At 35.0% G+C, this 22,568-nt stretch overlaps 2 protein-coding genes across 3 annotated transcripts in view; both read left to right on the top strand.

Annotated features, from left to right (window-relative positions):
* The window catches only part of LOC126878423 (mothers against decapentaplegic homolog 4), a 215,755-nt gene extending 195,620 nt beyond the window's left edge, over positions 1 to 20,135 (top strand). Inside the window, exon 4 of one of the 2 annotated variants that reach the window (XM_050646462.1) lies at positions 16,588 to 20,135. In XM_050646462.1, the coding sequence (XP_050502419.1) occupies positions 16,917 to 18,566 (1,650 nt within the window). In that variant the 5' untranslated portion in view covers positions 16,588 to 16,916 and the 3' untranslated portion in view covers positions 18,567 to 20,135. Of the gene's footprint in view, positions 1 to 16,572 lie in introns of both variants that reach the window. The other variant, XM_050646468.1, reaches the window with a different exon arrangement.
* Positions 479 to 22,568, top strand: part of LOC114335261 (AN1-type zinc finger protein 6) — a 180,283-nt gene continuing 158,193 nt past the window's right edge. The window contains exon 1 of the mRNA XM_028285475.2: positions 479 to 848. The gene's annotated coding sequence lies outside the window, so the exon portion shown is untranslated. The remainder of the gene's footprint in view (positions 849 to 22,568) is intronic.

Raw genomic sequence — 22,568 nt, 5'->3', positions numbered from 1 at the left:
ACCCAAAATAATAAAAAGAATTGTAGGTGGTACATGACTCAAAAAGTTTGAGAGCCCCTGTTTTAGAATATTTTAATATTTTTAATAATTGCTATTAGGATTGAAAACTACTTCATCTTATACATTTATATTGGCATGTATTTTCTTCTAGATTAGATTTCCTTCTCTTGAATGTAGTAAAAAATAATAAATATGTACTGGGATTTTCCCCTTTGATTTTTTAATAAATATCTATCATTTTAAAAAAAGTTCACGTCTCTCGTGGTAGTATCTACTCCTTTTATAGATGCACACAATCTACAACACAACAGTTACGGGGCAACTTTCCAAGTACGTCCGCCATGATGATTACGATCCGATTTTGGAAGCTCCATCTCTCTCTGACGCACACGTGTCTCGTACCCCTACTCTCCTTCTCTCCCACTATCGAGCATGTCCGAAACGAACAGCGATTGTTGAATCGAGCATCTTCGATTCGATATCAGTCTGAAACAGAATCACGTAGAGATAGGGTGAGAACGCGTTCTCACATAGGAAAAGAACTATCCTTATTTTTTGTTGATTTTATTTGTTCTTGTTGTAGTTCGCAGTAAGTTGTGTAAATTGTTTGTTGAGTAGTTTTTGGTGCGTTCTCGAGACAATTTTGAAATTGAATAACAAGTGAAGTGGCAGTAGCTGTCAATGGCGCTTGAGTAACCTACTTCGTCTGATTTTCGACGGATTCGCGTGGTTGACAGTGAAGCAAAATCTCTGGATATCGAGATATTGTGCAAAGTGTTCGATAATTTTTGTTCGTTAACAGCTGACAGCTTTTTAAGTGTCACAAGGAAACGTCTTCCTCTCTCAAGGTGAGTCTACAAATATTTCACAATATTTAACGAACGTGTCTGTTCTCTCTTTATGCGCATTATGTTTTGGATTGTTCAAAAAACGTTGTGCGATCTTTTGTGTACTCAGTGCAGCTGTTACAAGTCGTTTCGCCATCATTTTACGGTTTACTAATGACCCTATTCGTTCCTTATGACGTAGTAGCTGGGATGCAATGTCGAATGTCGTGATCACCCATCGTATGGTGGCGTCACAAACTTGGGAGAACGGAAATACCAATACCAACAGCGGATCGTAATTACTCACCTACTCCGTCCCACCTCTCAGAAGAAAAGACCCGAGTTTGTCGATACCGTTGCTCTTGGAATTCTCCTTTCTCGATATTCCACAAACAACCTTGTGCGATGCGATAGTAATAAAGTAATAATTAATCATAGACTTCGGACTCACTGTACTTTGATTTCCATATTTCTTCAATTTTACGTTTTAACTGCATGATATCGTAAATTCGTATTCTATGACGTCACGCAATGCGTCATTTCATTGTTTGTTAAAAATATTTACTCATCATAAATTTTTGTACCGATTTATTTACTATTTTTTAAGCTCGGAAGTACTTAAAGCTAAAAGCACACAAAAATTTATGCTGTGAATTAGACAAAAGTTAATCCCTATAAACTAGTTATTATAACATTATTTACATAATATAATAGAAAATTCTTGATCCAAACATTGAACGAATTAAATATAAAAAAACGATAACAGTACTAAAAGACGGGAGTCAAAGTGCTAGTTATGTTAGAACTAACTGAAGACAATCCATGTTATGACTATACCCCTTTCCACGAATATACGACTGTTTTGAATTATCGCGACAAGGAATACTGTGCAAAATATGAAGAACGAAAGTAATTTGCAAATTACACTGTTGTTTATTGGAATAATTATTAGAGCAATTTACTTTTGTATTTCTTATGTTGGATATTAAAGTATTCGTTGTCGCGATAATCCACGAACAGCATTTGTGGAATAATAACTGGGAGATCCTGATCTATTACACTATTCACCATTTTTCAAAAAAATAAAGAATCAACCTTCAATATTGAAGAGCAATAATAACAAAGTGTTCAAGCCTTCCAAGCGCATTTGGCGATTTCTATATCAAAGAAGATGGACAAAGGAAACTAAAAAGGACGAGAGAATAAATTTGTAAATTTAAAGTACTTCTTATATCTAGGATTTGTAATGTGAGAAAATAATGGAAGAAGTTAAGAGAAGAATGTTATTATGCATTGCAAACAAAACATATAATGGACATCTAGATGTGGCCACTTAATTTTGTTGTTTATCCAAGTTAAAGTAGTTAATGTAAAATATGGATCATATTAATACATATTTTCAAAAAACTGCAAAAACTGTCGGGATATCTTTTAACAAATCTCTACCTAAATTATAAGGAACCAAACATACATAATTAAAGTAGGCAAATGAAGTGAGCAAGAAACTCTGGGAACGAAACAAGGTCCCAAGGCAGATGGAACAAGTTGACCAAGACTTGGAAGTTCTTAGTAAGAACAAGGAACTGTTCTCTGGGATAACCAACTGTAAAAACAAAGCACTTAGAGGTTGAAATGGAGCAAGTCAATGTCCATAAAAGGTTACTAAGAGGCTCTCCTAGTGTAAAATTACGAAATTCATATATATTTTTTGGGAATTTCTAAAAAAAAGTACTGCCCAAATTGTTTTGAACATTTGCATAAGCATATATGCTATAAAAAGAAGCATATCTAAAAAAATATTCATAAGAAAATATTAAAAAATAAACCATTTACGCGCCATCTTCTAGCCATGCAAAAAAATAGCTCCACTGCTGCAGTGATTGGGACTAATATATCCTTAAACATACGATTTCAAAGTTATTATTGAAATATTATAAGTTATTTTCTATACCATTAATTGGGTTTTTGAAACTTAAAATGTTTTAGCTAATTTTAAATTTTTTTTTCAACACTGCGTCATTTTTCTAAATTTTAATATGTGCTAGAATATGGCGCATAAATCGTTTAATTTTCAATGTTTCTATGAAAATTGTTTTACGTGTACTTCTTTTTATAATAAATACTCATGCAAATATTCAAAACAATTTTTACAGTACCAATGTACTTTAAAAATTCCCAAAAAAAGGGAATTTGAATGTTTGAAGTTGAATGAGTTTGAATTTCCTACTTTTATACTAGGATAGCCCCTTACTTAAGCCAAGGTGTTTATTTAAGGATTATATGATTATGAAGGATTAAAATTTCTGAGAAATTGAGAAATGACAAAAATGAACAGGCAAAGGTGCGCCCAGTCTCCAGATGTATAATAGAAATAGAAAATAAGAGCTTATTGTCCTTACAACAGAGTTATTAAAACAACTAAGAACAATCTACTACTAGCTCTACAAACTACTTACAACTATGTACTACAATCTCTGCAGATAAAAGATTGAATATCTTTTTAAGTTTGAAAACAATTACTGATTTTGGTTGATTACAACAAATATTGTTCTGAAGCTATTTTCTTCTGGCATTTTAACGCAATTTATAGTATTTTTGGTATGAATAAGCCACAATTAATTTTATTTTAAAATTGTAGTTTATTCCCACCAAAAATACTAAATTACAACAAATGTTGCCTCACAAAATATCAATGTTTATCTTAAAGCTTTTTAACTGGGTGTTTTCTTAAACAATTGCATATATGTACTTACTAAATTTACAATCAAGATGCAGTAGAAATAAACAAACCAAGACACGTTAAATGCTACTATAAGTTATATACGTTATTATATACGCTATATAGGAGCACTCCCGAATCATAATTTACCATGTATAAACTTTGGAAATCATGATTTGGAATTTACAATGTATATAATATGTACATGGTAAATTATGATTCAGGAGTGCTCCTAATAGCATTTAACCTGTTTTGGTTTGTTTATTTCTACTGCATCTTGATTGTATAGAGTATAACTTTATTTTTATATTTATAACTCTATAACTTTAGTATAGAGTATAGACACATTTAAAAATGAATAACAGAGAAAATGATACATAGTCAGGGATCCCAGGCCTATTTTCACCATTTACTACTAACAAGCTAATTTTTCGTGAGTAGCGTCATTTTGGCGAGACGCCCAACTTTTTTTCCTTAGGCTACGGCTCCACGGGCGAGAAATTGACGCTAGCAGTAGCAGTAAAATGAACTTAAGGTTCCGCGGAACGGAATGGGAATAGCCGAACTGAACCGACTACGCACAAGTCCTGTAATCGGTACAGTTCGGCTATTCCTATTCCGTTCCGCGGAACCTTAAGTTCATTTTACTGCTACTGCTAGCGTCAATTTCCCGCCCGTGGAGCCGTAGCCTTACAACAATTTCCGTATGTGGTAGATAACAAAGATAGCAGGGATAGTCCAGTAGGGCTAGACGAATATCAAGAATAACCTTGCATGTCGAGTTGTCCCAAATTTTATTTTTCTAATCTTTAGGGAAGGTCAATAGTAGTATAAAATTTAAAATCTCGACTGAATTCCGCCGTTGCGTTAACCATCATTTTGATTTTACACGGGAACCGTTTTTGCTCAATATCTCCGCCATTTTCAACTTCTCGAGAGACAGTAAAAGAACTAAAATTGTTGAAAATGTGATTTTCTATAATTTCTTTCATTACTTACAATTTTTTTCGTGCGGTCGATATTTTCAGAGTTATGGGGGAAAAGATTGGCAGAGGTTAATTATTGATTTATTTCGTTAACTCCATAACTCTGAAAATATCGAGCACACGAAAAAATAGTAATGAAAGAAATTATAGAAAATCACATTTTCAACAATTTTAGTTCTTATACTTTTTGTCGAGAAGTTGACAATGGAGGTCCGTGAACTTAGCCCGAAAAAGTCGGGAAAAAAAATGCGATTGGTGCCATTCGTTTGTCCATTGATTGTCCACGTTTGTCCACCATTTTATTTCGTTAGTCCACCCATCAATCCTTTTTTATAAACAAAAATTTTTTTTCGGGCTAACTTCACAAATCCACAAATTTTCGAAAATTTAAAAAAACTCTTGCTATATTGTTTGTCCATCGTTTGTCCATGTTTGTCCACCACATAATTTTTTTTGTCCACCCTCTGAAACAACCCCCTGTTAATTGTAATTATTTTTTTATTTCTTAATTCGGGCTAACTTCACGTTCTCTTATATGGGCATTTAAACGTTAATTCGGGTGCAGAATCACAACTAAGCGTTTGTCCACCCCTTTGCAGCATTTGTCCAACCCCTTAAAGTGCGAAACAACCCCCCTGTTAATTGTAATTATTTTTTTATTTCTTAATTCGGGCTAACTTCACGTCCGTTTAAACGTGTATTTTAAAGTTAAATCGGGTGAAGAATCACAACTACCCGTTTGTCCACCCCTTCGCAGCGTTTGTCCTGCCCCTTAAAGTGCGAAACAACCCCCTCGTTAATTGTAATTATTTTTTTAATTCTTAATTCGGGCTAACTTCAAGTTCTCTTAAATAGGCATTTAAATGTTAATTCGGGTGCAGAATCACAACTACCCGTTTGTCCACTCCTTCGCAGCGTTTGTCCAACACCTTAAAGTGCGAAACAACCCCCTCGTCAATTGTAATTATTTTTTTATTTCTTTATTCGGGCTAACTTCACGTTCTCTTAAATGGGCATTTAAACGTTAATTCGGGTGCAGAATCACAACTAAGCGTTTGTCCACCCCTTTGCAGCGTTTGTCCAACCCCTTAAAGTGCGAAACAACCCCCCTATTAATTGTAATTATTTTTTTATTTCTTAATTCGGGCTAGCTTCAGGTTTCCTTAAATGGGCATTTAAGCGTTAATTCCGGTGCAGAATCACAACTACTCGTTTGTCCACCCCTTCGCAGCGTTTGTCCAACCCCTTAAAGTGCGAAACAACCCCCTTGTTAATTGTAATTATTTTTTTATTTCTTAATTCGGGCTAGCTTCACGTTCCCTTAAATGGGCATTTAAACGTTAATTCGGGTGCAGAATCACAACTACCCGTTTGTCCACCCCTTTGCAGCGTTTGTCCAACCCCTTAAAGTGCGAAACAACTCCCCTGTTAATTGTAATTATTTTTTTATTTCTTAATTCGGGCTAGCTTCACGTACCCTTAAATGGGCATTTAAACGTTAATTCGGGTGCAGAATCACAACTACCCGTTTGTCCACACCTTCGCAGCGTTTGTCCAACCCCTTAAAGTGCGAAACAACCCCCTCGTTAATTGTAATTATTTTTTTATTTCTTAATTCGGGCTAACTTCACGTTCTCTTAAACGGGCATTTAAACGTTAATTCGGGTGCAGAATCACAACTACCCGTTTGTCCACCCCTTCGCAGCGTTTGTCCAACCCCTTAAAGTGCGAAACAACCCCCCCGTTAATTGTAATTATTTTTTTATTTCTTAATTCGGGCTAGCTTCACGTTTCCTTAAATGGGCATTTAAACGTTAATTCGGGTGCAGAATCACAACTACCCGTTTGTCCACACCTTCGCAGCGTTTGTCCAACCCCTTAAAGTGCGAAACAACCCCCCGTTAATTGTAATTATTTTTTTATTTCTTAATTCAGGCTAGCTTCACGTTCCCTTAAATGGGCATTTAAACGTTAATTCGGGTGCAGAATCACAACTACCCGTTTGTCCACCCCTTTGCAGCGTTTGTCCAACCCCTTAAAATGCGAAACAACCCCCCTGTTAATTGTAATTATTTTTTTATTTCTTAATTCGGGCTAGCTTCACGTTCCCTTAAATGGGCATTTAAACGTTAATTCGGGTGCAGAATCACAACTACCCGTTTGTCCACACCTTCGCAGCGTTTGTCCAACCCCTTAAAGTGCGAAACAACCCCCCTGTTAATTGTAATTATTTTTTTATTTCTTAATTCGGGCTAGCTTCACGTTCCCTTAAATGGGCATTTAAACGTTAATTCGGGTGCAGAATCACAACTACCCGTTTGTCCACCCCTTTGCAGCGTTTGTCCAACCCCTTAAAGTGCGAAACAACCCCCCTGTTAATTGTAATTATTTTTTTATTTCTTAATTCGGGCTAGCTTCACGTTCCCTTAAATGGGCATTTAAACGTTAATTCGGGTGCAGAATCACAACTACCCGTTTGTCCACCCCTTCGCAGCGTTTGACCAACCCCTTAAAGTGCGAAACAACCCCCCTGTTAATTGCAATTATTTTTTTATTTCTTAATTCTGGCTAGCTTCACGTTCCCTTAAATGGGCATTTAAACGTTATTTCGGGTGCAGAATCACAACTACCCGTTTGTCCACCCCTTCGAAGCGTTTGTCCAACCCCTTAAAGTGCGAAACAACCCCCCTGTTAATTGTAATTATTTTTTTATTTCTTAATTCGGGCTAGCTTCACGTTCTCTTAAATGGGCATTTAAAAGTTAATTCGGGTGCAGAATCACCACTGCCCGTTTGTCCACCCTTTCGCAGAGTCTGTCCAACCACCTACAGTGCGAAACAACCCCCTCGTTAATTGTAATTATTTTTTTATTTCTTTATTCGGGCTAGCTTCACGTTCCCTTAAATGGGCATTTAAACGTTAATTCGGATGCAGAATCACAACTACCCGTTTGTCCACCTCTTCGCAGCGTTTCTCCAACCCATTAAAGTGCGAAACAACCCCCCTGTTAATTGTAATTATTTTTTTATTTCCTAATTCGGGCTAGCTTCACGTTCTCTTAAATGGGCATTTAAACGTTAATTCGGGTGCAAAATCACAACTACCCGTTTGTCCACCCCTTCGCAGCGTTTGTCCAACCCCTTAAAGTGCGAAACAACCCCCTGTTAATTGCAATTATTTTTTATTTCTTAATTCGGCCTAGCTTCACGTTCTCTTAAATGGGCATTTAAAAGTTAATTCGGGTGCAGAATCACCACTGCCCGTTTGTCCACCCTTTCGCAGAGTCTGTCCAACCACCTACAGTGCGAAAGAACCCCCTCGTTAATTGTAATTATTTTTTTATTTTTTTATTCGGGCTAGCTTCACGTTCCCTTAAATGGGCATTTAAACGTTAATTCGGATGCAGAATCACAACTACCCGTTTGTCCACCCCTTCGCAGCGTTTGTCCAACCCCTTAAAGTGCGAAACAACCCCCCTGTTAATTGCAATTATTTTTTTATTTCTTAATTCGGGCTAGCTTCACGTTCCCTTAAATGGGCATTTAAACGTTAATTCGGGTGCAGAATCACAACTACCCGTTTGTCCACCCCTTCGAAGCGTTTGTTTAACCCCTTAAAGTGCGAAACAACCCCCCTGTTAATTGTAATTATTTTTTTATTTCTTAATTCGGGCTAGCTTCACGTTCCCTTAAATGGGCATTTAAAAGCTAGCACGAATTAAGAAATAAAAAAATAATTACAATTAACAGGACAGTTGTTTCGCACTTTAAGGGGTTGGACAAACGCTGCGAAGGGGTGGACAAACGGGTAGTTGTGGTTCTGCACCCGAATTAACGTTTAAATGCCCATTTAAGAGAACGTGAAGTTAGCCCGTATAAAGAAATAAAAAAATAATTACAATTAACTAGGGGGTTGTTTCGCACTTTAAGGGGCTGGACAAACGCTGCGAAGGGGAGGACAAACGGGTAGTTGTGATTCTTCACCCGAATTAATTTTAAAATACGCGTTTAAACGGACGTGAAGTTAGCCCGAATTAAGAAATAAAAAAATAATTACAATTAACATGGGGGTTGTTTCGCACTTTAAGGGGTTGGACAAACGCTTCGAAGGGGTGGACAAACGGATAGTTGTGATTCTGCACCCGAATTAACGTTTAAATGCCCATTTAAGAGAACGTGAAGTTAGCCCGAATAAAGAAATAAAAAAATAATTACAATTAACGAGGGGGTTGTTTCGCACTTTAAGGGGTTGGACAAACACTGCGAAGGGGAGGACAAACGGGTAGTTGTGATTCTTCACCCGAATTAACTTTAAAATACGCGTTTAAACGGACGTGAAGTTAGCCCGAATTAAAAAAAAAAAATAATTACAATTAACAGGGGGGTTGTTTCGCACTTTAAGGGGTTGGACTAACGCTGCGAAGGGGTGGACAAACGGATAGTTGTGATTTTGCACCCGAATTAACGTTTAAATGCCCATTTAAGAGAACGTGAAGTTAGCCCGAATAAAGAAATAAAAAAATAATTACAATTAACGAGGGGGTTGTTTCGCACTTTAAGGGGCTGGACAAACGCTGCGAAGGGGAGGACAAACGGGTAGTTGTGATTCTTCACCCGAATTAACTTTAAAATACGCGTTTAAACGGACGTGAAGTTAACCCGATTTAAGAAATAAAAAAATAATTACAATTAACAGGGGGGTTGTTTCGCACTTTAAGGGGTTGGACTAACGCTGCGAAGGGGTGGGCAAACGGGTAGTTGTGTTTCTTCGCCCGAATTAACTTTAAAATACACGTTTAAACGGACGTGAAGTTAGCCTGAATTAAGAAATAAAAAATAATTACAATTAACAAGGGGGTTGTTTCACACTTTAAGGGGTTGGACAAACGCTGCAAAGGGGTGGACAAACGCTTAGTTGTGATTCTGCACCCGAATTAACGTTTATCTGCCCATTTAAGAGAACGTAAAATTAGCCCGAATGAAGAAATAAAAAAATAATTACAATTGACGAGGGGGTTGTTTCGCACTTTTAAGGGGTTGGACAAACGCTGCGAAGGTGTGGACAAACGGGTAGTTGTTATGCGGCACCCGAATTAACGTTTAAATGGCCATTTAAGGGAACGTGAAGCTAGCCCGAATTAAGAAATAAAAAAATAATAGCAATTAACAGGGGGGTTGTTTCGCACTTTAAGGGGTTGGAGAAACGCTGCGAAGGGGTGGACAAACGGGTAGTTGTGATTCTGCACCCGAATTAACGTTTAAATGCCCATTTAAGAGAACGTGAAGTTAGCCCGAATAAAGAGATAAAAAAATAATTACAATTAACAGGGGGGTTGTTTCGCACTTTAAGGGGTTGGACAAACGCTGCGAAGGGGTGGACAAAAGAGTAGTTGTGATTCTGCACCCGAATTAACGTTTAAATTCCTATTTAAGGGAACGTGAAGCTAGCTCGAATTAAGAAATAAAAAAAATAGTTACAATTAACAGGGGGGTTGTTTCGCACTTTAAGGGGTTGGACAAACGCTGCGAAGGGGTGGACAAACGGGTAGTTGTGATTCTGCACCCGAATTAACGTTTAAATGCCCATGTAAAAGAACGTGAAGTTAGCCCGAATAAAGAAATAAAAAAATAATTGCAATTAGCGAGGGGGTTGTTTCGCACTTTAAGGGGTTGGACAAACGCTGCGAAGGGGTGGACAAACGGTTAGTTGTGATTCTGCACCCGAATTAACGTTTAAATACCTATTTAGGAGAATTTGAAGTTATCCCGAATTAAGAATTAAAAAAATAATTAAATTATACAATTAACAAGGGGGTTGTTTCGCACTTTAAGGGGTTGGACAAACGCTGCGAAGGGGTGGGCAAACGGGTAGTTGTGATTCTTCACCCGAATTAACTTTAAAATACACGTTTAAACGGACGTGAAGTTAGCCTGAATTAAGGGGTTGGACAAACGCTGCAAAGGGGTGGACAAACGCTTAGTTGTGATTCTGCACCCGAATTAACGTTTATCTGCCCATTTAAGAGAACGTAAAATTAGCCCGAATGAAGAAATAAAAAAATAATTACAATTGACGAGGGGGTTGTTTCGCACTTTAAGGGGTTGGACAAACGCTGCGAAGGAGTGGACAAACGGGTAGTTGTGATTCTGCACCCGAATTAACGTTTAAGTACCTATTTCAGAGAACTTGAATTTAGCCCGAATTAAGAATTTAAAAAATAATTACAATTAACGAGGGGGTTGTTTCGCACTTTAAGGGGCTGGACAAACGCTGCGAAGGGGTGGACAAACGCTTAGTTGTGATTCTTCACCCGAATTAACTTTAAAATACACGTTTAAACGGACGTGAAGTTAGCCCGAATTAAGAAATAAAAAAATAATTACAATTAACAGGGGGGTTGTTTCGCACTTTAAGGGGTTGGACAAACGCTGCAAAGTGGTGGACAAACGCTTAGTTGTGATTCTGCACCCGAATTAACGTTTAAATGCCCATTTAAGAGAACATGAAGTTAGCCCGAATTAAGAAATAAAAAAATAATTACAGTTAACAAGGGGTTGTTTCAGAGGGTGGACAAAAAAAATTATGTGGTGGACAAACATGGACAAACAATATAGCAACGCTTAGTTGTGATTCTGCACCCGAATTAACGTTTAAATGCCCATTTAAGAGAACGTGAAGTTAGCCCGAATTAAGAAATAAAAAAATAATTACAATTAACAGGGGGTTGTTTCAGAGGGTGGACAAAAAAAATTATGTGGTGGACAAACATGGACAAACGATGGACAAACAATATAGCAAGAGTTTTTTTAAATTTTCGAAAATTTGTGGATTTGTGAAGTTAGCCCGAAAAAAAATTTTTGTTTATAAAAAAGAATTGATGGGTGGACTAACGAAACAAAATGGTGGACAAACGTGGACAATCAATGGACAAACGAATGGCATCAATCGCATTTTTTTTCCTGACTTTTTCGGGCTAACTTCACGGAGCTTGACAATGGCGGAGATATTGAGTAAAAACGGTTCCCGTTTAAAATCAAAATGACGGCTAACGTAAGGGCGAAATTAAAAAATATCTTTGCTATCAGCAAATCACTCTTTATCTTTTCCTATTTGCTTTGAAATACTCATTCTCTGTAATTTTCAAAGAGATTGGCGTATGTTCTTTGATTTTTACTAGGTGTTTGGTATTTTTATTAGTAACAATCAAAATTTTATTCTATATACATATTATACAAATTACAAATCATCAGGTTTTGTTGAATGAAATCCTCTAGAGATTAAATATCTGGTGAGGTCATGGATGAGTCATTTCATTGTTCACATGAATTATTGTGTGGTGACAACAATTAAAAACATAATACTATTCAATCAACCAATACTAATTTCTAACAATATTGTCAATTAATATAATACCTATACCTACTCTTTATTCTTATTAGAGTATAAGTAAGAGTAATATTAGAGTATATAATTAACTATTTAGATGGGAAATAAGCCACAATTAAATTGAAAAAAATAATTTTATTAACGTTTCGACGCCCAAATCGGGTGTCGTCAAAATACAAAATACTACTAAGTAGTATTTTAATTAGTAGTATTTTGACGACACCCGATTTGGGCGTCGAAACGTTAATAAAATTATTTTTTTCAATTTAATTGTGGCTTATTTCCCATTTTTATAGTTAATTACAAAGAATAAAATAATTTATTTTATGGATTTTTTTTTGAAAACATGGGAAAATGTTATATCTATAATCTATATGAATAGGTATACAATCTTCATTAACTTTTCAGGTTTCTTTTTAACCTTCTGAGGAAGTTACAGATAACTTTCTAATTATATTCTCATTAAATTATAGTAGGATATAGAAAATATAATTCTAATCTAATCGTTTTTCCATTTTTAGCTTAGAAGTTTGGCAAAAGTTATACGTTTTTATAAAGCCAATTTGGATTTTGTATTAAAAATTATTTCAAGCCAAGTCTTACTCATAAGGTTTATTTTGTCCCGCTTTTCTTGCATTCTCTCATTATCTCCGTGTTTAGAGCTAAAGTAGTACCAGCTATCCAAGAGGCTCATAATATTCAGCTTAGCTGGGTGCTATTGTCGGAGGTGTGGAATTCCATAAACAAGGGATCAACCTGTTTTATTACATGATCCCTTGTTTATGTAATTTGACACCTCCAACAATAGCACCCCACTGAGCTGAATATAAATTAGTCTATTAGATACTTGGTACGGGTATACTATTCCTATTCTATTCCTTAAGGAAGTTTGGTAAATCTAAAGGTTTTATGTTGTATAAATTCTCTTCTTCTATCTTGCATGCCTCCAGATAAAGGGATTGAATTCTTTAAGATGCTGCAGTTTAAGAGTGTATGTATATGCATAAGGTTTTCATCCTCTACTTCACATAATGTGAATTCTCCCAATCCAGTATCTTTAATGTTTTTAGCTGCTTTTCCGCTCAACTATAACCTGTAAAGTATTTCTGTTAAAGTATGTAGTCCTTTTTGTTTAAACTAAGATTTCAACAATGCAATTGCTGTGTTTATTTTCCAATCAATATCTTAGTTTATTTGTAAAGTAAATAGTTCATTGTTCTTTTAGTCCAGAGCGCATCTGTTTTGAGATGGACGTTGAGAGGTGACTCAATTTTTTTTGCAGAAATTGCTTGAAAATAAATCAAATAATAATATTTCAGTTATCCTCCCTCTCAAAAAGGTCCGGAACATTGTTTAAATAATCAAAATTTCAAAAAATTAAGGAAAAATTCGATTTTTCTCTTGGTTTTTTGATTATAACTTTAAAAGTATTCATTTTCGAGAAAAGTTGTACTGACATAAAAGTTGCGTAATTAAATTTCCTACAATATAGAATTTAACTACTTTATAGAAAGAAACAAATATAATCATTTAAGTGAAATACGTATAAATATAACAAAACTAATAAATTGAGGTAAAAATAAAATAAAAATCTGTGGCTAACGGACTCGCATCCAAGCCATTTTTTCACACACACACACACACATACAATATAGAATTGGTTAAAAATTTAAAAAATAGTCACCCTAGTTGCAAAATAGCAATAATTGCGAAAAAAACGTACAAAAACAAGTATTCGCATTTTACGTTTTTCAACCATTTATGCTACACTTAGGACCTTCATATTTCACCCAGAAAAACTATATTATACAGTAAAACAATACTGTAAATTTCATTAAGATCGGTTCAATAGATTTTGCAAAATAAATTTTGCAATCCAGCTTTCGCAAAAAAGATTCATTTTTTCAAAATGTTACAGGACTGAAAATAAAGCAGATAGCAAGTTGAATTTTTTTTTTGCTTATAGAAGTGTACTGTACCTTTCATTTTCAATTTTCAAAATTAAAATCGATTAATTACCACAGCGTCAGAAAATTTTTGAAATAAACAATAATTTTTGGTGCTACGCGCAGGACAGCGGTGTTCGATTCACACAAGTTGATTTCCACCAAAATTTCTTCCAATCTTTATCTAATATATTATTTTCTTACTCTATATTTTGTTGTATTTTAATATTTTAATTCCACAAAAATCAAACTAATTTTATTATTGTTTGTGAAATATTGCTTAAACAATTGCATATGTTTAAAAATAATAAACTTTTATTATTTAAGTTAAAATATATTAACAAAGAAAGTTTTTGCTCATAAAAGTGTTATTTCAAAGGATAGAGTATGTGTTTTTATTTTGCAATAAACAATTTATTTATTTATATCGAAATGTAATAAAAATTAAAATGTATCAATCATTATCAAAGGTCATTGCAATGCCCAATCAAAACAAACTATCCGCTGTCCCGCGCGTAGCACCAATAATTAATGTTTATTTAAAAAAATTCCTAACGCCGTGGTGTTAATCGATTTTAATTTTGCAAAATTGCAAATGAAAGGTACAGTACACTTCTATACGCAGACAAAATTTCAACTTGCTATCTGCTTTATTTTCAGTCCTGTAACAATTTGAAAAAATGATTTTTTTTTACGAAAGCTGGATCGCAAAATTTATTTTGGAAAATCTGTTGAACCGATCTTAATGAAATATACAGTATTGTTTTACTGTATCATATAGTTTTCCAGGGTGAAATATGAAGGTCCTAAGTGTAGCATAAATGGTTGAAAAACGTATAATGCGAATACTTGTTTTTGTATGTTTTTTTCACAATTATTGCTATTTTGCAACAAGGGTGACTATTTTTTAAATTTTTAACCAATTCTATATTGTAGGAAATTTAATTACGCAACTTTTATGTCCGTACAACTTCTCTCGAAAATAATTACTTTTAAAGTTATAATCAAAAAAACAAGAGAAAAATCGAATTTTTCCTTAATTTTTTGAAATTTTGATAATTTAAACAATGTTCCGGACCTTTTTGAGAGGGAGGATAACTCAAATATTATTATTTGATTTATTTTCAAGCAATTTCTGCAAAAAAATTTGAGTCACCTCTCAACGTCCAAATGTACTAATATTTTTACAGATGCGCCCTGGTCTATTTATGAATAATGTTCGTTGCATTTGTCCTGAAATGATTAGTATGTCAAAGTCCAAATATAATTTTGTTTTCTCAATTTAATTAACATAATTATTTGTCCAAGTTTTTATCCAAATAGTTTAAATCCCCATTTATTATAAAATAAAGGAAAAATATAATATGGTTTTGAATTTTTTTTCTGATCATTTTAGTTATCTCTTGTCCTCGTCTTAGGTATTTGATTTTGGTTCTGTTCCATGTTTTCAGTGTTTGTCAAAATGTCTCTGATTGTTAAGCCGTCCACTCACGATACTGCGGTGTCGTTCGACAAAATCGTCAATGATATCAATTCTGCAGTATTGCAGCATATAAACCTGTTTCTCTCTGGTAAAATTGTAACGATTTTGTTGAATGCACGGTCACACACAATCAAAATCTTTTGTCAAATTTTTGTCAAGTGTTTGTCAAATTTTGTAAAAATTATCCCCTACTTGCGTATGTTTTTTAGTTGGTCATTTTATTGGCCTTCAGTCTCTTTCCATAACAAATTTTATTTGTTTTAAATGCATTATTTGTACTGCCAGAAATTTACGATATTTATTGGGAAAATTTCGATTTTCATAATGGAAAGGACATCGCACACATCTTATGGAAAATATAATGTCACTCAAATTCAATAAAATTTATACGAATAGATTCGTTTTAAATTAACGGTCAAATCTTATCATTGCGCCAATTCTTAATTATGATTAATTACGGCGCAAATTGCAATTAAAGTTTATCGAAATAACATTTTTGGAGTCAGTAAAACTGTCAGTTACAATCACTATTGCTCTGGGTGCTATTTAAAAGAGCTTAAACCCCGCTGGGCCTAAGCGGATTAGTGAAACTAATCCGCTGATTTATGGAGTACCGACAATTTGGGTATTATAAAATATTTTTTCTCTCTCTAACTTATGTACGTATCCATTTGATCTCAGATTTATTTATATCAATTTCTGCTCTTATTATTGTAAATATGGAGTTGGCGCAGTGATAAGATTTGACCGTTAGTTTAAAACGAATCTATTCGTATAAATTTTATTGGATTTGAGTGACATTATATTTTCCATAAGATGTGTGCGATGTCCTTTAAACATTAATTATGTACATGAAATTAAAAGCAATTATAATAAAAGTACAAACAATAGAGAATGCGATTAGTTAACTATCATTAGTCAGTTTATTTATTTAAGATACCTACAGCCTTCAAAGTCTATTAACTAGCACCCGTTAGAGAGATTTCGCGATTGTTAAATTTTTATTTTCGTTTAAAAATTTACTAAATATCGAAACTAGTAGCTTAACACTTTGAATGCGGGAGAGTTTCATAATTTTGTCACCGACTGTGGGTAGTTTCGGGATATTTAACGCTACCAATATGGTAATTAGTCACCACCCTTCAGCTACCATCAGGGTCGTTGCCCGCCATCAAAGTGTTAAGCCACTCTTGGAGGTATTACGGAGTGAGTTCTACAATTTCAGAATTTCCATCCATAGAGACCCGTTCGACTGGCGGTTCCCATTGGCGATTTGGAAGAAGAATCGTCGAGTCCTGCTTGGCGATTCAACCAGAGGCAGCGATTCAACTTAGCCGAGGCGTCGAGAAGAATCCTGTAGTGGTATGACATCTTACCTTATTTTTATGTAAGTGTGCATTTTGTTTATATCTCTACATAGAAACTGTAACTGCTTCAACTGTCTGGCAAGTATGAATGGGGCTTCAAACGAAGTCTTCGACGGAATAGATATGCATTTGAATCAGTCTTAAATCATTTACCAATGGGGTTCATTACTTTTCATTAAAAAGCTAATATATCGTTGAAGGAATGTCTACAATAAATACCAATGCTCCTTCATCTGCTGATGCTTGTCTTAGTATTGTGCATAGTTTAATGTGTCATCGACAAGGCGGAGAAAGCGAAGGTTTTGCAAAAAGAGCTATCGAGTCATTAGTTAAAAAATTGAAAGAAAAACGCGATGAATTAGATTCGTTAATTACTGCTATTACTACAAGTGGTGCTCATCCCAGTAAATGCGTAACAATCCAGAGAACCTTAGACGGAAGATTACAAGTTGCAGGAAGAAAAGGTTTTCCTCACGTAATATATGCTCGAATATGGAGATGGCCAGATTTACACAAAAACGAGCTAAAACATGTCAAATATTGTCAGTTTGCGTTTGATTTAAAGTGTGACTCGGTGTGCGTTAATCCCTACCATTATGAAAGGGTGGTGTCACCCGGTATTGATCTCTCTGGTTTAACCCTTCAATCGGGAACACCAAGACTGGTAAAAGATGAATATACTCCTGGAGCTGTCGCCGGAAATAGTATGGACATCGATGGAGATATTGCCATTAAGTTTTCACAAACCATACAACATCACCCTCCTCAACAGAACTTCACAATAAGCGGTTTGCAGTCACCTCCAACTAGTCAGAATCCAGTGCAGCAACCGATACCACCAGAACCGATCCCACAAAATTTAACAAATAACTCTCCAGTCTCACCCCATATTCAGCAAAATGAATTCACCAACACAAACAATACCACAGTGGTAGCATCAAATAATAACGGGACAGTTTCCAGTACACAGTCTACCAATACAATTGGACAAAACTTCACTGGTGCAAGTGGCACTTGGAATGGTTCTAACACTCTAACATACACACAGTCTATGCAACCACCAGACAACAGAAGTCATACTGCTTACTGGATAAGTTCACCCAACCAGATTAACTCGGAAGTAAGCATTGGCGGTTTATTATCTACTCAACCTGCTCCAGAATACTGGTGTTCCGTTGCTTACTTTGAGTTGGATACTCAAGTAGGAGAGACTTTTAAAGTGCCATCAAATTGCCCAAACGTTACCGTCGATGGATACGTAGATCCTTCCGGTGGCAATAGGTTTTGTCTTGGGGCCTTGAGTAATGTTCATAGGACTGAACACAGCGAGAGGGCTAGGCTTCATATCGGCAAAGGTGTGCAGTTAGATCTCAGAGGTGAAGGTGATGTGTGGTTGCGATGTTTAAGCGACCATTCAGTTTTTGTACAAAGTTATTATTTGGATAGAGAGGCTGGAAGACAACCGGGGGATGCTGTGCATAAAATTTACCCTGGAGCTTATATAAAAGTATTCGATTTAAGACAGTGCCATCACCAAATGACAACACAAGCTGCTACCGCTCAAGCTGCTGCCGCAGCACAAGCCGCTGCTGTAGCTGGACATATTCCAGGACCCCATTCGGTTGGTGGAATCGCTCCAGCTATCAGTTTATCCGCCGCGACCGGGATAGGCGTGGACGATTTGCGTCGATTGTGCATTTTAAGATTAAGTTTCGTAAAAGGCTGGGGTCCAGATTATCCCCGCCAATCCATAAAGGAGACACCTTGTTGGATTGAAGTGCATCTTCACAGAGCTTTACAACTTCTTGACGAAGTTCTTCACACAATGCCGATCGATGGACCGAGACAATAGGATTAAAAGTGTGTATGTCATAATGGCGGAAATTGTTTAACTTCCTAGTTTTGAAACTGATGAAATTCTTGCAGATACTCACTTAAAAAAAAATTTTTTGCTGAAAAGATAAAAGACAAGATATTTTTATAAAAAGGTACTGAAAGATTCATAAAGAATTGTGACAAAAATTGACATCTTCAACTAGACGAAATCGAAGCCAAAAATCAAGAAGGAAAAATACAAAAGTATAATCTTGTAACAGTCTTCTTGTAAACAATCTTGTATTGTTTTATTAATATGTTTTCTATTTCAGATGATTTCTTTTCTTCTGACTTGAAAGAACGAGTTACAGATTTAGAAAATACTATAAAATAACTTTACTGCAATAATTATAACAAATATGAATTTTAACAACTATTAAATACAAAAAATGCATGCCTGGTGATTTTATTAAATTGAATTTATTAATTATACTTGTGGGAAATATGAATTATTCATAAAATTTTCCAAATTAAATTGTTCATGTCAATTTGAAAATAATTCGTGTGTGTTTTTTCACGGATAGAAGAGTTTGTCATATTGATTTTCCAAGTATACATCCAATCATTTTTTCTGTGAGTTAGTACTTATCGTGAGAAAATTTTTTCGTTGCTGATGCATTTTGATTTTTTAAAGTTATTGTCTCGAAAATACCACAAGCGATTTATGGAATAAAATTAATATGGATGTGTACAGGGAAAGCAGTAGACATGTAGTATTTTAAAATCTCATTTTTACACATAATCGTTTTTGGTCTACTTGGTCAGCGTCAGTTCAAAGCAGTTAGTAAAACGTAATTTTTCTAAAGAGAACAAATGCACTTTACATTTGAAGAAGGTAATTGTCAAAGAACTACAGCTCTTCATATCCAAAACCTGTAATGTTTTGTAAAGCAACAGATGTGATGGCCAATAAATTAACCACTTTAACACGTCAAAGTTTGATCGATTGGGAGAATGAAATCAATGGATGAAATTATTTGATTATGAAACGTACAATCTTTATTAAATTCAGTTACAATGTGCAGACTGTAAGATCATGGAACCAAAGTAGCAGTTTTTTAATTTACGAAAATTAGTTCACTTGTCCAATACTGAGATGTGAAGTATTTGCCAGTCAAACGAGACTTTTATAGCTGCAGCCGCATGTCTCTCTCAGAATTTCGTTGGCTATATTAATTTGGCCAGGATTTCTCCAATGTCCTCACATTTGTTGCATGTAGAATGAAAAAATACAGAATATTGAAAGATCTTGCCTCTTTCTAAGCCAAGAAAAAATTACGTAGTCAAATCTGCAGAGGAGGAGGAATTCTTCATTGGTTTCTGCAAATTATGTACCCAAACATACAAGTTCGTTACGTTGCAAGTTTAATAAAGTTATAAATGACAAAGAAAGACAATGATATTATAGTTTAGTAACAGTAGTTAGTTTTTACAGTCAGCTTTTGTTAGTAGTTAGCAATTTTATTGTATTTCACTATTATGTACGAGATATACATATATAAATTTTATATAAGTTTTTGTCAATAAATTTGATTTTTAAAGATTGTGTTCAGAGTTTCGACATCATGATTAGTTTCACAAAATGAAACAAAACACATCGTGATTAGTTAATTAAAATCACATTTTTATATAGATTTAAAAATAGAAAATGCATTGATAACTAGTTGCCAGTTAAAAATTGACCGCAAATAGTTTTAATTAAATTAATAGTAATTTATTTTTGAAACAAAATTTCGTTCATTACGTAGTTGCATGGTTTTTATACTAAATTAAAGCTATTTTTTCTAATACGATGACATAAGATTGTCTGTGAAAGAATGGCCGCAAATTAGGGTTGCCAGTTGTTAAAAACGCGAGGTATCAGAGATAAAGTGAAAGAAAGCTAGCCCGCAACGCCATTGGTTTGACAAGATGACTGCTTTAACAACTTAGGCTAGGAAATAAAGCACTAAAATCGTCTAACTAAACCTCATACATTTTTTTAAAGTAGGACAGATGGTTATGAAACCTATTGCATTCGATTCGGGAGAGCTTCAGGAAAATTGTTGATCACTTGGCATGAGGGATAAATGAAAATTGCATTGTTGTAGGCGGAGAATTCATTTTCCAAAGTGCATCTCGAAGTGTTTAAAGAATAAAAATTCACAACTCGGAAAATAATCATGTAAATGAGTTAAATTTTCATACTCGGTGAGTTTTTAAAATCGCTGAACAGGATTATTGAGTAGAAGAAGCTGTAAGGCCGATGCCACATTATGCGTTTTGAACGGATGCGGTGAAAACGCATCCGTTTCCAACGCACCGGACCGACCTGTCACACTATGCGTTTAGTCTGGTGCAGGTAGTAAGCGCGTACCGATGACTCAAAACGCATCCGCTTCCAACGCAACCGGACCGATCTGTCACACTATGCGTTTTCACCGGATGCGTCGGAAACGCATCCGGTCAAAACGCATAATGTGGCATCGGCCTAAGAGGTACCTGGTGCCCTGTATCTGCGTCGTCTCCGAGAATTTTATGGAAATTCGTAATAAAATTTGTTAAAACTTGTTATTTCGTGGTTTTTAAAGCTGCTGAGAGTTTTAATCATATACTAGAGGTTCTGACTAATCTGAATTATTATTAATATGTACTAAAAAAATTTCGAATGATTTTTTTTTTACAATTTGCGCTAAATTAAAATAACTTATTGTTACTCACCGTTGAATTTTATAACGAATTTCCATAAAACTCCTGGAGACGATGTATCCAGATACCGGGCACCAGGTACTTCATACAACATCTGCCATGCAATATTCATGTTCAGCGACCTCAAAAACCCCGAGGTAATATATTTTAACTATTTTCATAACGAATTTTCATGAAATTCTAAGAGATGACGTGGGATACCTTGCAACCAGGTACCTCGTACAGCATCTTCGATACAATATTCGTGTTCAGCCACCCCAAAAACCTCGGGTTAACAAGTTTCAACGATTTTCATAATGAATTTCCATAAAACTCAAGGAAAAGACGTGCATGCCGGGATACGTTTTGCGCATCCTAATATCAGTGCATTCGTTCGCAGGTCTCGCTTGGGCACGTTTGTCATCGGCGTAGTTTTCTTGGGCCGTGGGACGCGTGACTCACCGCCAGATGTTTATTTTTACTTGTTTTTGTTTGCGAGATGGACTTATCTGAAAGGAATACGGATGGTAATTTATTATGATAAATAAAAATATTAGCATAGTCAACACCCCCTAGTGAAAACTGCGTTGTCTTTGTCATTAAATACTGATAACTTTTGGTGACTAAATAAGCGGCGATACGAAATTAATAATCAAAGTTATGCCTTTACAAAAACACATTATTAGAAAAATAAGGTGAAACATTATTCATGTTACTTAAAACCGTGATCGATAATAGCTATTTGTATAACAAGGGAGGAAAAGGCACTTTACTCCCATGTTATACATATGGTTTTTCCACCTTCCTCAAATTAATAACAAGTCATTTTTCATTTTTACTTAATTTATTTATGTAACTAACCAACAAAATTTATTTAAACTAAAACTAACAAGTAGGTACAATATAATTGCCAACTGTCAAATATAAGTCAAATTATTAATGTAAACATTGTTAAATCAAAATAACAATTTACTGTTTTTTACCATTCTGCAAAATACAGGGTGTTTTATAAATATACGTTAAAATGTATAGATACTTACGTAATAGAAAATAAATATTGTACAGGGCGTCAATAAGTTATATTTCATGAATAATGAAATACCATGACGTCACTTTTACTTTTCCTCCCTAGGGAGGAAAAATATTTTCCTCCCTAGGGAGGAAAAGTACAACTTTGCTCCCTACAATCAGGTCCGGAAAAGTATACTTTCGGTAGAGGTAGGTGGAAAAAATATTTATATATTACATTTTTTATGACTGATCAGTAGTGGAGGGATTATGAATAGGGCTTTTCATCGATTGTCATTTGTTT

This window comes from Diabrotica virgifera, chromosome 1 (assembly GCF_917563875.1).
Source record: "Diabrotica virgifera virgifera chromosome 1, PGI_DIABVI_V3a".
Taxonomy (NCBI): Eukaryota; Metazoa; Arthropoda; class Insecta; order Coleoptera; family Chrysomelidae; genus Diabrotica; species Diabrotica virgifera.
This window is presented reverse-complemented; position numbering and strand designations above follow the sequence as displayed.